The sequence below is a fragment of the Rhinolophus sinicus genome, chromosome 2 (genome assembly GCF_057876585.1).
Source record: "Rhinolophus sinicus isolate RSI-liver-muscle chromosome 2, RSI-T2T, whole genome shotgun sequence".
Taxonomy (NCBI): domain Eukaryota; kingdom Metazoa; phylum Chordata; class Mammalia; order Chiroptera; family Rhinolophidae; genus Rhinolophus; species Rhinolophus sinicus.
The window spans coordinates 172934234-172946345 of NC_142502.1; the positions used below are offsets into that span (position 1 = coordinate 172934234).

Sequence of the window (12112 nt, forward strand, 5' to 3'; positions counted from 1 at the left end):
ATTGAAAGCACCAGGTAGGGGCACATAGCCCCGCTGGGAGGCGTCAGGAAAGGCTTCCTGGAGGTAACACCTGAGCAGAGAATGGAGCACACACCCTTCAGCCTGGCTTGGACCTTTCAAGTGTTAATCTTTGCCCACATACTTGGATTCCAAATTGTGCCTGAGATCTCTAGCCTAGCCTAAATCCTGATCTCAACGCTGGGCCTTGCTCTCCTTCTCTCCAAGAGGAACTGGTCCAGCCTGGGTTCCCCCTGAAATCTCTTTCTGACCTGCTCTGCCATCCTCTGCTCGGGAAGTTGGCACTGACCTGTCCTGGAACATTCAGGGCTTCCTGCCTCCATCAGGCCTTTGGGACTAAGAGTGGCCTAAGGACTCACTTTCGGGAAGACTGATACCTGAGGCAGGACAAGACAGGCAGTAAGAGCATGTGGGTAAGTCAGTAGCAACAAAACAAAACCGCAGAATAGAAATCTCTTGCAATCCAGTTAAAGTGAGGAGGGTAGGGAACACATCTATCTTGTTCATCAGGAATCCCCAGCTATGCTAGCAAGATGCATGGCAGGAAATAAGTGTTCAGAAATGTTGAATGAATAGTTCTTACAAGACTACAGTTCCATGTAGGGCACCAGCCCTAAGCTGTTCTTCCTTCTAACTGCTGCATAATTTTCCTAGCTCCTAGTCAGGTGCAGAATGCCTTCCTCAGACCCGGCATTCGAGAGGACCCTTTGCAAAGATTTTCACTCGGCCACTTAATGGCTCTTTGAGAAACAGGTGCAAGCAGTCTGTTTCGCTGCCAGGCTTTTCTTGCATAAATTTCCAAGCAAAGGCAACTGTTGATGTTCTCCCCGCCAGTGTCCCCCGCTTCCGGGGGTAGCATGTTGCAAGGCCCGACACCCAGGGAGCCTCGGCGCAGGGCAGCCCTGTAATCCATCTGCTCTCATGCCCCTTTCCCTTCCCGGCTTGCTGGTTCCCCACCCGCCGACAGGGCGGGCACGTGCCAGCATCTGCGCCCCCTCCGGGGTACCCGAAGCTAATGTTCGCTCGCTCGCTGTGTACTGCCCAGGAAGGGAAATCGCGGAGGAAGCCATTGTTGTTACTATCACACCCCTTCCTGTCATTGGCTGAGGCGTGCCTTAAGAAACCCCTTCCCCGTTTAGGGCCCCACGTGCCTTAAGAAGCCCCTACCCCGTTTAGGGCCCCCTTCCTACTCTCAAGCTCGCCTGCCCCAACCACTTCGGACGAGGCTACCACATCCGAGCCCTAGAGTGCGCGGTGTCCCCTCGCGTCCCAGCTCTGAGGCTCTCAGAACACAGAAAGCCCCAGGAGGTGCAGAGCTTTGAAAACCGACGGCGCCAGGCGAGATGTGTCCCCAGCCCTGGCATAGGAGGGCGGGAACAGGAGTAACACGCTGGCTCTGACACGGACCTACAACGTGACCTTGGCTGGTGGCTTCCCCTCTCACTTCCTCAGTTTGCCCCCTAAAACCCAAGGAGAGACCTGAGGCCCCACGCCTTTAAGGGAGGTTAGAGGAAAGCTACCCCCTTCCTTGTCCCCTAGCCTCACGTGGACTTTGGTCTGGGCCTTGGGCGTGGAGTAGGAGGAGGGCGTCAGGGAAAGGCTGGCATAGGCCCCTAGCGCGGCGTGGGTGGAGGAGCGGCGCCAAGGGCGCACGCAGACCCCTCTGGTTCCTCGGTGCCGCATGGCTACCCGGCGCAGTACGATCCCTTCGCACACGCCGCCCGCAAACCTTGGCACAAGCCGCACTCTCCCCCGCCGGAACAGCCAGCCCGCCGCCCAGCTAGCTTGTTTAATCCGTTCAAGCCTCACCTCCTCTGCGAAGCTCTCCCGGGTTAACCCCATCACTTCCAATCACTCCATCTGGCACATGCTCCGGGTTTTTTTGTTCGTCTATTTGTTTGTTTTTGGAAGTGCACACGCAGTCTCATAGTTTGAAATAAGAATATCCCTAAGTTCAGGATTCCCAATGACTGAAAGGCGAGGTTGATAGGTTTCTTGTCGGGGCGCACTAACCACACCCATTCTCCACTTTTCCCCATTCATGCTCACTCTTTCCCCTCCTCTTACCGACCCTGCGCATCATAGAATGGCACAGCTTGGAGTGCACAATCCAATCACCACCCCCTTTCATTCTACAGTGGCGGTAGGTGTGAGGGACAGAGAGCATTGAGCATTTGAAGCTTCAACTCCAGACTCGGCCACCGACTTGGCTGCAAGTCACTCCTTTCCCTGGGCTTCAGTTAAAATGAGGCGAAATGAGGTAATGACCGGGAAGGTGCTACAGGTTCCAGGTAAGGAATCCTCTGCTGGCAAGCTGATCGCAGCCTCCCTCCAGGAACAATGGCTTGTGACCCCAGAGAGGTGGCGCTGCTCATCCCTCCTCCAGGTGCCCCAGAATTCTGAGTTACAAGACTGGCACTCTCTTTAATTACTAGTGTGGCACCCTGAACCATAGAGGGAAAGAGGATGGGGTCCCCAGTCCCAGCCCTTTATTCACCGGCTGTATAACCCTGGATACTTCTTTCTTTAGGACTCAGTTTACTCATCCAAAAAATAGGGATAATAATGGATTGAAGGAGAGCAGGAAGCTTTTTGTCATCCAATGTCTCTGTATAAAAATAAATGTTAATGAACGGTACAGTGCTTGGCAGCAGATTTTGCTCACGAATTCTGACCCCACATCCTCCACAGAGTGGTTTCTGGCCGGAGTCCCTGGAATTCTCCCAGATGTATCACACTGCTCGCCCCACATTCTTTCTGGTTCCCTCGAGATAGGTAATGGATCCACACCTGTTTCTGCCTCCGTGTGGGGGGCTGGGGCCACAAGGTGACGGAGTGGCGGAGGGGGATAACACAGTCATTAGGGCATAAAAGGGGCAGTGATCCTTCGGTGAAGGTTGGTCCAAGAGGTCCCCAGGTTTGGGGAGCTTCGCTTGGAACTGGTAGGCGGGGCTTGGGTGGGGGCGGGGCTCGTCCACAGATGGGCGGGGCTATGGAGATGAGGCATTCTCCAGAACCCGGAGGGGCGCGAAGGACTCTGGCCGCCCCCAACTGGCTCTGCTGCAGGGCAATGGGGCTTTGGCTATAGGGGTAGGGCTACAGGGGCGGGGTTTAGGAGTGAGGGAGAGACCCGGGAGCCTGGAGGCGGGGTTTAGGGAGCTCGCCCCACACGGGGCGGGGCTCCAGCATCCGCGGGATCTGCAGTTCGGACTCTCGGCGCCACAGTCGCTGCAGTTACCTCCACTCTGGTGGCCCTGGGGAGTCCGGGAGTCGACTGGCCACTTGGACTTGGCAAGGGCCGGCCCCACCTCGCCCTCCCTCGGTGGGGTCTAGACGGTCGGGGCCGCGGGGTCATGGAGCCCTCTCCCGCCCAGGGGAGCTTGGAGACTACTCGCCTGGTGAGCCCCCGGGACCGCGGCGGCGCTGGTGGTGGCCTGCGTTTGAAGAGGTAAGACAGACCTGGGCCAGCCCTCGGTCGGGGGTGGCGCCACACTACTGCCATCCTTCCGTTTCGTTGTCTTCCTCGGCACGGCCCCGGCCGGCTGCCCCAGCGCACCTGGAATCCCTCGGCTTCGTGGCGCGCGGCTCCGTCCCCTGCAGCCGCACAGAGATTCCCGCCCGCCCAGCCTGTCAGCCCCGACCCCCGCCGCTCAATAGCTCGCTACGCCTCCTCCCAGCCACCCTCCTTCTCCCGGTCGGGCGAAAGAGCTCCCGGTCCCGGCCCCCAAGCCTCCTGACCCCTTCCCCGCCCCCGCCACGTCTGGCTTCCCTACGAGCGACTACCCTCCGTCGGACCGGAGTCCGTGCCAGGTGCCCCGATGTCCGCATTGCTTCGGGGCCCTAGCGATGGGAGCACCTTGCCGCCCAGGCTTCGAAGCCCCATCTGCAGTCCCCCGGCCCCTCCCTCCGCGCCCCGAGCTCGGGGCTCCCCCTCCATTCGTGGCCAGCTGTGGACTCCCGGGCCAAAGATGGGCCGGGGTTCCAAGGCGGGTCTTCCAGGCCCCTGGGAGGCGGGCGGGCACCGGGAAACGAGGGGGTGGCAAGGAAAGAGCAGGTGCGGTCTGGGCGGCAGGGGGTATTCCAGGCTCCGCACAGACGGGGCCGGGGGCGGCGAGGTGTGAAATGAGGCTCGTGGAGCGGCCGGGACAGCGGGCCGGGGGCGGCCGAAGAACCGCCTCCGTGTCCCGCCGGCCTCCGGCGCCTGGCGCCCGCAAGCTCTGTCCGCCTTGTCTCTCGGAGCAGCCACGCCAGGCCCTCTCTGGCCACCTCCGCTGGCCATTTTGTCTGTTACCTGACTGTCCGTTTGTCTCTTTGCTCATCTCTCCCAATCTTTCTGTTTCCCTCCCAGCCTCTCTCCCTTTGTCTCTGTGTATTTGGTGTCTGTGTATGTGGTGACTCTGTGCATTTCTGGCTCTTTCTCTGGGTGGGGGCTGTAAACCTGGGGGGTGGGGGTGGGGGAATGGATGAGCAAAGGGAGGGAAGACCTCTCGTTTGACTCCTTCCTGCAGGGGACTGCAGATGTGGGCAGCTGTGGGGGCTCCAGCCATGGCCCTGGCATCCCTTCACATAGCCTTTGACTCTGCTTTAGGCGGTCTCCCCTCCCGACATCTCTCTACCCCACTCAGTATTATTTTTTGTTTCTTGTTGGGGGAGTCAGAGGGCCAGGAAGAGAAAACTCGTTTTCCTTCTCTCCAAACAGCATGTAATACCCTCCTCCACACACACACAAACCCACACACCAACCATGAGGTTCTTTAGTGCCCGATTCATGCAGAACAAAAGGAAGCAGCCTGTTGATGGGGAGCTACCTTGGTGACTGGCTGCCCTGAGCCTTACAGGACCAGTGAAAGCATCTTGCCCAGGCCCCAAAGCCACCCAGCCTGTTTTCTCTCCAGACCCGCGTCTCTGACTCCCAGTTCATCTTCATTCTCATATGACCCATTAGTCACCAAATCCTGCAGTATTTTCTGAAAGAGGCTCTTCCCTACCTACCTGCACCTCCTCTAAAATTTTGTGCAGGGTGCCTGGTCTGTTCGGGGACCCCTCCATCTCCTCTTCTCTCTTCCTCCCAGACACAATTGTACATCAGCAAGGTCATCTCGGGGCTCAGGAAAGATTTGTTAAATCAGCCAGTGTATCTCCTTTATGTTCCTTTGAGTTTACCACTTTCCTCCCCAGCCCTTCTCCTGGTTCCTCACATAAATTCCAAGCTGCATCTTGCCATTGTCATTCCGTGTGTCTGGATTCCCCTTCTGCACCTAGGTCTCGTCTTATACATCTTTCCCTCTGTGAAGTTCTCCTCACCCCCCATTAGAGCTGGTCACTCCCTCGCCTGTGCTCTAAAGTCCTTTGTTCATAACCTCATGGCCCGAGCCTCTACTTGCATACATGTCATTTGAGACACATCTGTCTCTCCCCCTAGACTGGGCTTAAGCATGTGTACACTGCCTGGCACAGCTCATGGAGAATGAGGCTGGGTTTCAAAGCCACGCTCATTCCCCATCTCCTCTGGAAATACCTAGAATCACACACAGCCAGATTCTAAGGCTTGGAAGGAAATTCCAAGAAATCAATCTACCTACCAGCACATGAATTTTCTCTACAAGCACCAAATGCCCCCCGCCACTTCCCTCACACCTCAGTTCACCCCCTTGGCAGAGCTTTCCTCAGCCAGAAGGCCCTGGGCACCCCTCTCCACTTGGCTGCTGTGATCGTGTTTCTATCTGGAGCCTTCATTTTCCCTCATGGGTATTCTTGTCACGCTTCCATGTGTATTTCTAGGACTGTATTTTTCTATTTAGGTCTATTTATTCTGTGGAGGGTTCTGTCCTTGCTGGGGTTTCAGGTTGGATCATAGTAAGGTGGGAATTGGACCAGAATGGACCTAAAACTCAGTTAGCTTGAGCTCAGCCTCTGGCATCCTCAGGTGAGGCCGTCAGCCCCATTTGTCAAGGGAGGCCTATGGCACTGTACACTTATGGTGGCCTCTGCTGTGTGCTTGTGGCCAGACTGAGGTCCAGCGAACGTGTGGCTACCATCGTCAGCCACAGCAGTCTGCATGCCATCCTCCCCATGACAACCCTGCTCTAGAATCTGGCCACTCGTTCTCTGTTCCAGAAAGGACCTCAGACTTTTTGGGTGCCAACATTCCACTCCTCCCTTAAAGGGTCACACTTCAGCTGCATGTCCAGAGAGGGCAGGTGAAGGATCTGGGAGTGGAGGCACGGGAGATGGGTCTGGGAAGGAGGCACGAGGGCCAGGTTCATGGGCCAAGTCCCACTTCACATTTTCACGCAACCTTCCCTTCACATTGCCGGACATGCTCACCTCATCTTTATCGAAATCCTCCCCATCCGTCCAGGCCCTTCTCATGGTGCCCCCTTCAGTTGTTTCCCTGGTTTCTCATTAGAATCAATGCATCTCTAGCTCAGCCCTGATAGCACTTTGCTTTAGTGACAATACTAGCTACCTCCTGTTCCATACCATAGTATGTATTCAGGTACACATTTGTCTTGTCCTCCAAAAGCTCCCAGAGATCAGAAAGGATTTTGTTTGGTGATTTGCTTGTTTTGTATCCCTTATGGAACCTATCATAATGAATTCATTTGGTTGGAATCTAGTCTCAGGTCTACCACTAACTAGCCGTGTGGCCTTCAAAAGTCCTCTCCCTCTTTGGGCTTCATACTTCTAATCTCTTTAATAAAGTGTCAGACTAGACATTTCTAAGGTGCTTTGCAGCTGTGAAATGTGTATAAGAGGAAAAGGGAGGCTGGGATCTGAGCTCTTCATTCAGGCCCCACCTCTGGTGTGGCCCTCTGTCTATAAGGTCTGGGGTTTGACCAGGCCTTGGGAAGGAGCAAGAGATGGGCCACATCTGAAGAAGCCAGTGTGCGGGACCCGGGACCTGAAAATGAGGAGCAGGTCAGCCCGTGGGCCAGGCCACAGCTGAACCATGTTGTCTGCCTCAGTCTCTTCACAGATCCCTCAGAGCCCTTTCCTGAGGAGCCCAAACCTGTGGAGATGCCCTCCCACCACTGCCACAGAGACCCCCTGCCACAGCCGGGTCTCACCCCTGAGAGGCTGCAGGCGCAGAGGCAGCTGTGTGCCGCCTGTGCCGTGTGCTGTGTCTTCATGGCCGGGGAGGTGGTCGGTAAGTAGGAGAGCAGCTCCTCCAACCGCATCTACTGCAACCTGCCTCTGCCACTCTCCACGCAGAGTCCCAGGGATGTTCCCGGGGGCAGATACAGAGAAGATGGGGATGGCTGGCATGGAGAAGTTGGGTGCTGAAGAGTCCAGGAGTGGGAGAGGGTGAGGGACAGCGAGCACCAAGGGGAGTTCACGGCGAGGCCCGGCGGTCCAGGGCTGTCTTCTCAGTGCAAACTGGTCTTTTAAAAGCCGAATTCCCTTGTTATTAAAATATGTCAGTGTAGAAAAACTAGAAAATATGGATGAGTGAAAAGAAAGAAAGAAAAACTATCTGTAGTCTCACCACCAGAGAAAAATCACAGTTCGCATTTTGGTGTACGTTCCCCTCCCTCTGTTTTCCATGCCCATGCACATACCCTGCGGAACCAGACCACATCGTTTTATTTACCCTTGCAGGTGGGTATTTGGCACACAGCCTGGCCATTATGACCGATGCAGCCCACCTGCTGGCAGATGTGGGCAGCATGATGGGCAGCCTCTTCTCCCTTTGGCTCTCTACCCGGCCAGCCACCCGCACCATGACCTTCGGCTGGCACCGCTCAGGTAAGGCCCCTGTATGACCCGGTGACCCTCCAGTCTTGCCAGAGGGTACCTGTAGGGTCCCGGGAAGGTCTCTGATAGCTTGTCTCCCCCTGCAGAGACTCTGGGGGCTTTGGCTTCTGTGATCTCCCTCTGGATGGTCACGGGCATCCTCCTGTACCTGGCCTTCATCCGCCTGCTGCACAGCGACTACCACATCGAGGGGGGCGCCATGCTGCTGACCGCCAGCATCGCCGTCTGTGCCAATCTGCTGTACGTTCCAGTGTGGAGCGGGCGCCATGTAGGGCTCAGGGCAAGGGGTCCTCCAGGCTGGGAGAGAGAGCTGGCCCTTCCCTCCCCGACAGACACGAAACACGCACACACAGTTCTCAGCTGTCTGCTCTGGGGATGCCTGCAAAGGGACTGGGGTAGAGACCTACAATTCAGAGTTAACAGACACTTGTTAAAGGCCTCCTGTGTGGTAGCCAGTCTTGCTGGGGGCTTTCGTCAGTATTATTTCATTTAAAGCTTACAACCGCCCCAGGAGGTGGGTTGTGTCACCCCTAGAATACTTAATGAAAAAGAGCCTGAGAGATGACCAGGTGACTTGCTAGGGCCACATGGCTATTTAAGTGGCAGGACCAGCATCTGAATCCACATCTCTGTCACCAAGTGCTGTATTCTTGTCCCTAGGCTGCACTATCTGTCTCTCTTGGACAAAGTTGTTTTCTTCTTGGGTCTGGGAAAATAGGGAGACAATAGGCAGAGAAAGAGCTCCTGGGAAGGTGAGAGGAAGGTGTGGAAATAGGGCAGAGGAGGCTGGGAGCAGAATGCCTGGCCTGAGCCACTCTGCTTCCCCCTCAGAATGGCCTTTGTGCTGCACCAGGCTGGGCCCCCCCACAGCCATGGGTCCAGGGGGGCCGAGTATGCGCCACTGGAGGAAGGGCCTGGGGAGCCCCTGCCCCTGAGGAACACCAGCGTCCGGGCAGCCTTTGTCCATGTGCTGGGGGATCTCCTGCAGAGCTTTGGGGTGCTGGCTGCCTCCATCCTCATCTACTTCAAGGTACGGTCCATAAGGCCTGCCCCAGCCTTCCTCCCCAACTCCATAGCTCATGCCCTCCTTCCCAGGACCCACAGTCTCCCTTCCCCGCTCCAGCTCCCAGCTCCCCAGGATTCCCAGCCAAGCGTCGTGGTCCCTTTGCTCTCAACAGGGTTCTTGGGGGCTTCTCAGGTCCTGTTTGTCCAGGACACCCCTAGGTCTTCCTCTGAAAGGTCTCTGGTTCCTGGGCTTAGGCGTCTCTGTCTCTCTCTCTCCAGCCTCAGTACAAGGCAGCTGACCCCATCAGCACTTTCCTCTTCTCTATCTGTGCCCTTGGGTCCACGGCTCCCACCCTCCGAGATGTTCTTCGCGTCCTCATGGAAGGTGAATCAGACGCCACTGCTCCCCCACCCTGTGGGCCCCCTCACTCCAGCATGGGGTACCTCTCTTTTCTCTGAAGACAGTGTGGGGAGAAGGCTGGGACCATGGGCTCTATTGCTGGAAGGAGGATTCAGGCATAGGGTGAATTATGGGGGTCAACAGGGTGAGCAGGTGCTGGATAAGGGAAGGGGAGTCTGGTGGGGGCTGCCCCAGGGCAGGAGCGGCCCCAAAAGTAAGGCTTGGTGTGTGTTGCTTGTAGGTACCCCCAAAAATGTGGGGTTTGAGCCAGTGAGGGATACACTGTTGTCAGTGCCAGGAGTCCGGGCAACTCATGAGCTGCATCTCTGGTCCCTTACGCTCACTTACCACGTTGCCTCCGCACATCTGGCCATCGGTGAGTCCACACTGGCCCCAGCCAGTTACTTCCTAGAAACACTTGTCTCTTCCCCTCCCCCTGCAAACATAGGAACATAGCCTGAATTACTGGGATTGTTTCAGTCTCTCTGTCCTTCTCCCTGTCTCTCTGTCTGTCTCTCTCTCTCACACACATGCTGGTTGGAGACAGGAGGCCCTGGACAGGGTGTTCTAGGGGGGGTTTCACCCTCCCTGAAGTAGTGAAGGGCACCTTTTACCCTTTACAGGATCACTAGTACCTACAGGTCTAGGGATGGGATACCGGTAGGTAAGTTCCAGCACCCTCTCAATGGGGTATCACATAACTGCTAAAAATGATGATTACGAAGACTGTGTGGCAACTAGGGAAAATGTTTATGGTACAATGCTAAGAGAAAAAAGCTGAATATAAAATTATATCTACATTATGATTCAGCTATTAAAAATATATATGGTGACTCACAAGCTGACAAAGGATTTTTCAGTTTCTTCCAGATGCAAGAAGCAATCAGAGGCATGCAATTTGGATGCCAAAAATATACTTTGTAGGATATTTGATGGTAGCTCTAGAGGGACAATGGGACAGAATATTTAACATCTGGATTATCCTGGAAAATTGGGTGGTATGGCTGCTGAAAGACAGCTGTATATTGATACTCAAAGAACAGAAGAGAGTAGAAAAATAAAAACAGTTTATAGTGTGTTAGCATGGCCGATTGGGCGTGAGTCTCTCCAACCTTTTCTTTGATGTTTTTACGCTTTTCATACAATACAGAAAGCAAATAAAGCTCCCCATTGAAGCCGGGCTTTAATGCTGTGCAAGCCCCTGGGTGCCCATTCACCCGTCCTTATCTCAACCCCTGCCTGCCTCCTGACTCCCCTGGGAACCTGCTCCTTCTTATCACTCTCCCACAGACGCCACAGCGGACCCTGAAGCTGTCCTGGCTGAAGCCACATCCCAGCTCCACTCTCGGTTTGGATTCTCCAGCTCTACCCTGCAGGTCGAGCAGTACCAGCCTGAGATGGCCCAGTGCCTGCGCTGCCGGGAGCCCCCCCAGTCCTGAGCTGGCCCTGCCCACTGCCAGGCTCTGGCTCAGCCCTGGACTCTCATGGAGAAAGGGCAGAGCTGGGCTCTTACCCCTTCCTCTCCCCCTCCTTCCACCTGCCAGCTCCCCAGCCCTCAGCCCCAGTGGGCAAGACCAAAGCGTGTGTGGGGGGGAGTGGGTCGGGAGTCGGGTGGAGCAGGGAATCAGTGCAGTGGGGGGGTGTGGAAATCCCGTGCTCCCTGCTCTCCCACAGTCTGGGGAGCTGCAAGCATCCTTTCCATGCAGTTCATTTGTCTGTGTGGCAGCCTGGCTGGCTTGGGGCATCTGCCTATCTGTGTGCTGTCGGTGTGCCTATGCCTGGGGGAGGTCAGCAGGGGCCCCTCCCCATATGGCCCTCGCTCTGTCTATGCAGGAGCCCCAAAGCTCGCACTTTGTCGGTGTGTTCTGGCCTTGTGGTTTTCTCTGTGTGTGCACGTGTGTGTGTGTGTGTGTATGCGTTTCTTGGTGCTGTGGCCTATGTGTCCCTGTGCCTGTGTGGCTGTGCTATGGTCTCTGTGAGTCTGCACTATCCATGTGTCCGTGTGGGGGTCTGTGTCCATCCCTCTGTTGGTGCTGTGCCCTCGGCTATCCCAGAGAGAGGGACAACTCGGCCGCAGCTCCACCAATAAACTTGTGTCTAACTGCACCTCCTTTCAGCCCCTGTGCTGACTCCTCAGGAGGGGGACATAGAAACAGTCGTCTGGGCACTGACAGAATCCCACCATCCAAGGGACCTTCCACAGCCATCTCCTTCCCAGTTCCTCCACCCTCTCCACCCTCAAATAGCCATTCCGATGTAGGTGAAAACCTGCCTGGCCCTTTACCACCTTCCCCAAGGACAGAATGCTCGAGCCTGGGTCCTTGGCTCAGCGGGAGTCCCCACGTGCCCTGGGCTTGGTGGCAGGAGAAAACTGGAAGGCAAGGAGCCAAGGGATCCTAGAGAGTCATTCCTAAAGGTTCCCGGGCGCCACAGTGGCCTCGGGCTGGTCGGAGGTAAGCAGCATCCTTTTGGGGAGAATGGTTGGGTCACATGCTGGTGTGGACTTGGTTCTCAAGCTGTGGAAGGTGCCGGGGGGTGGGGGGGCCCTCAGCCCTGACTGCCCCACCCCGAGTCCAGGTATGGACTGCGGGCACCAACGTCCCCTTTATAATTATTCCCCCTTTGCCTTAAGAATCATGTATTTTGTCAGATTGGAGCTTACAAACCAGAGTCATTAAGGGATTGTTGATTTTTTCTTTTTGAAAATCAAACTATTTGTGTTGTGATTTTAGATCTAGTGCTTTAGCTCAGCAGGGGTTTACTGGCCTTCTCACACTAGGTTGATGAAATTCCAGCCCCAAGTGAAGGCTTTCCCGCCCATAATGGAAATATCTTTATTATAAAATTATCTCCTTTTTATTATAAAACCATATTATAAATATATGCTTATTTTAAGGGTCCACCAAAGGAAAAGTATGTAAAGTAGAACGG

At 55.5% G+C, this 12112-nt stretch overlaps 1 protein-coding gene across 1 annotated transcript; it reads left to right on the plus strand.

The window, feature by feature from the left end:
* The first annotated feature begins 3030 nt into the window (after positions 1–3030).
* SLC30A3 (solute carrier family 30 member 3) lies at positions 3031–11287 on the plus strand. Its single transcript, XM_019735393.3, has 8 exons — positions 3031–3466; positions 6987–7168; positions 7621–7767; positions 7863–8016; positions 8608–8806; positions 9061–9166; positions 9423–9557; positions 10472–11287. Exons 1-8 carry the CDS (start codon positions 3372–3374, stop codon positions 10618–10620), a joined length of 1167 nt encoding a protein of 388 aa, XP_019590952.1. The 5' UTR covers positions 3031–3371; the 3' UTR covers positions 10621–11287.
* The last annotated feature ends 825 nt before the right edge of the window (positions 11288–12112 follow it).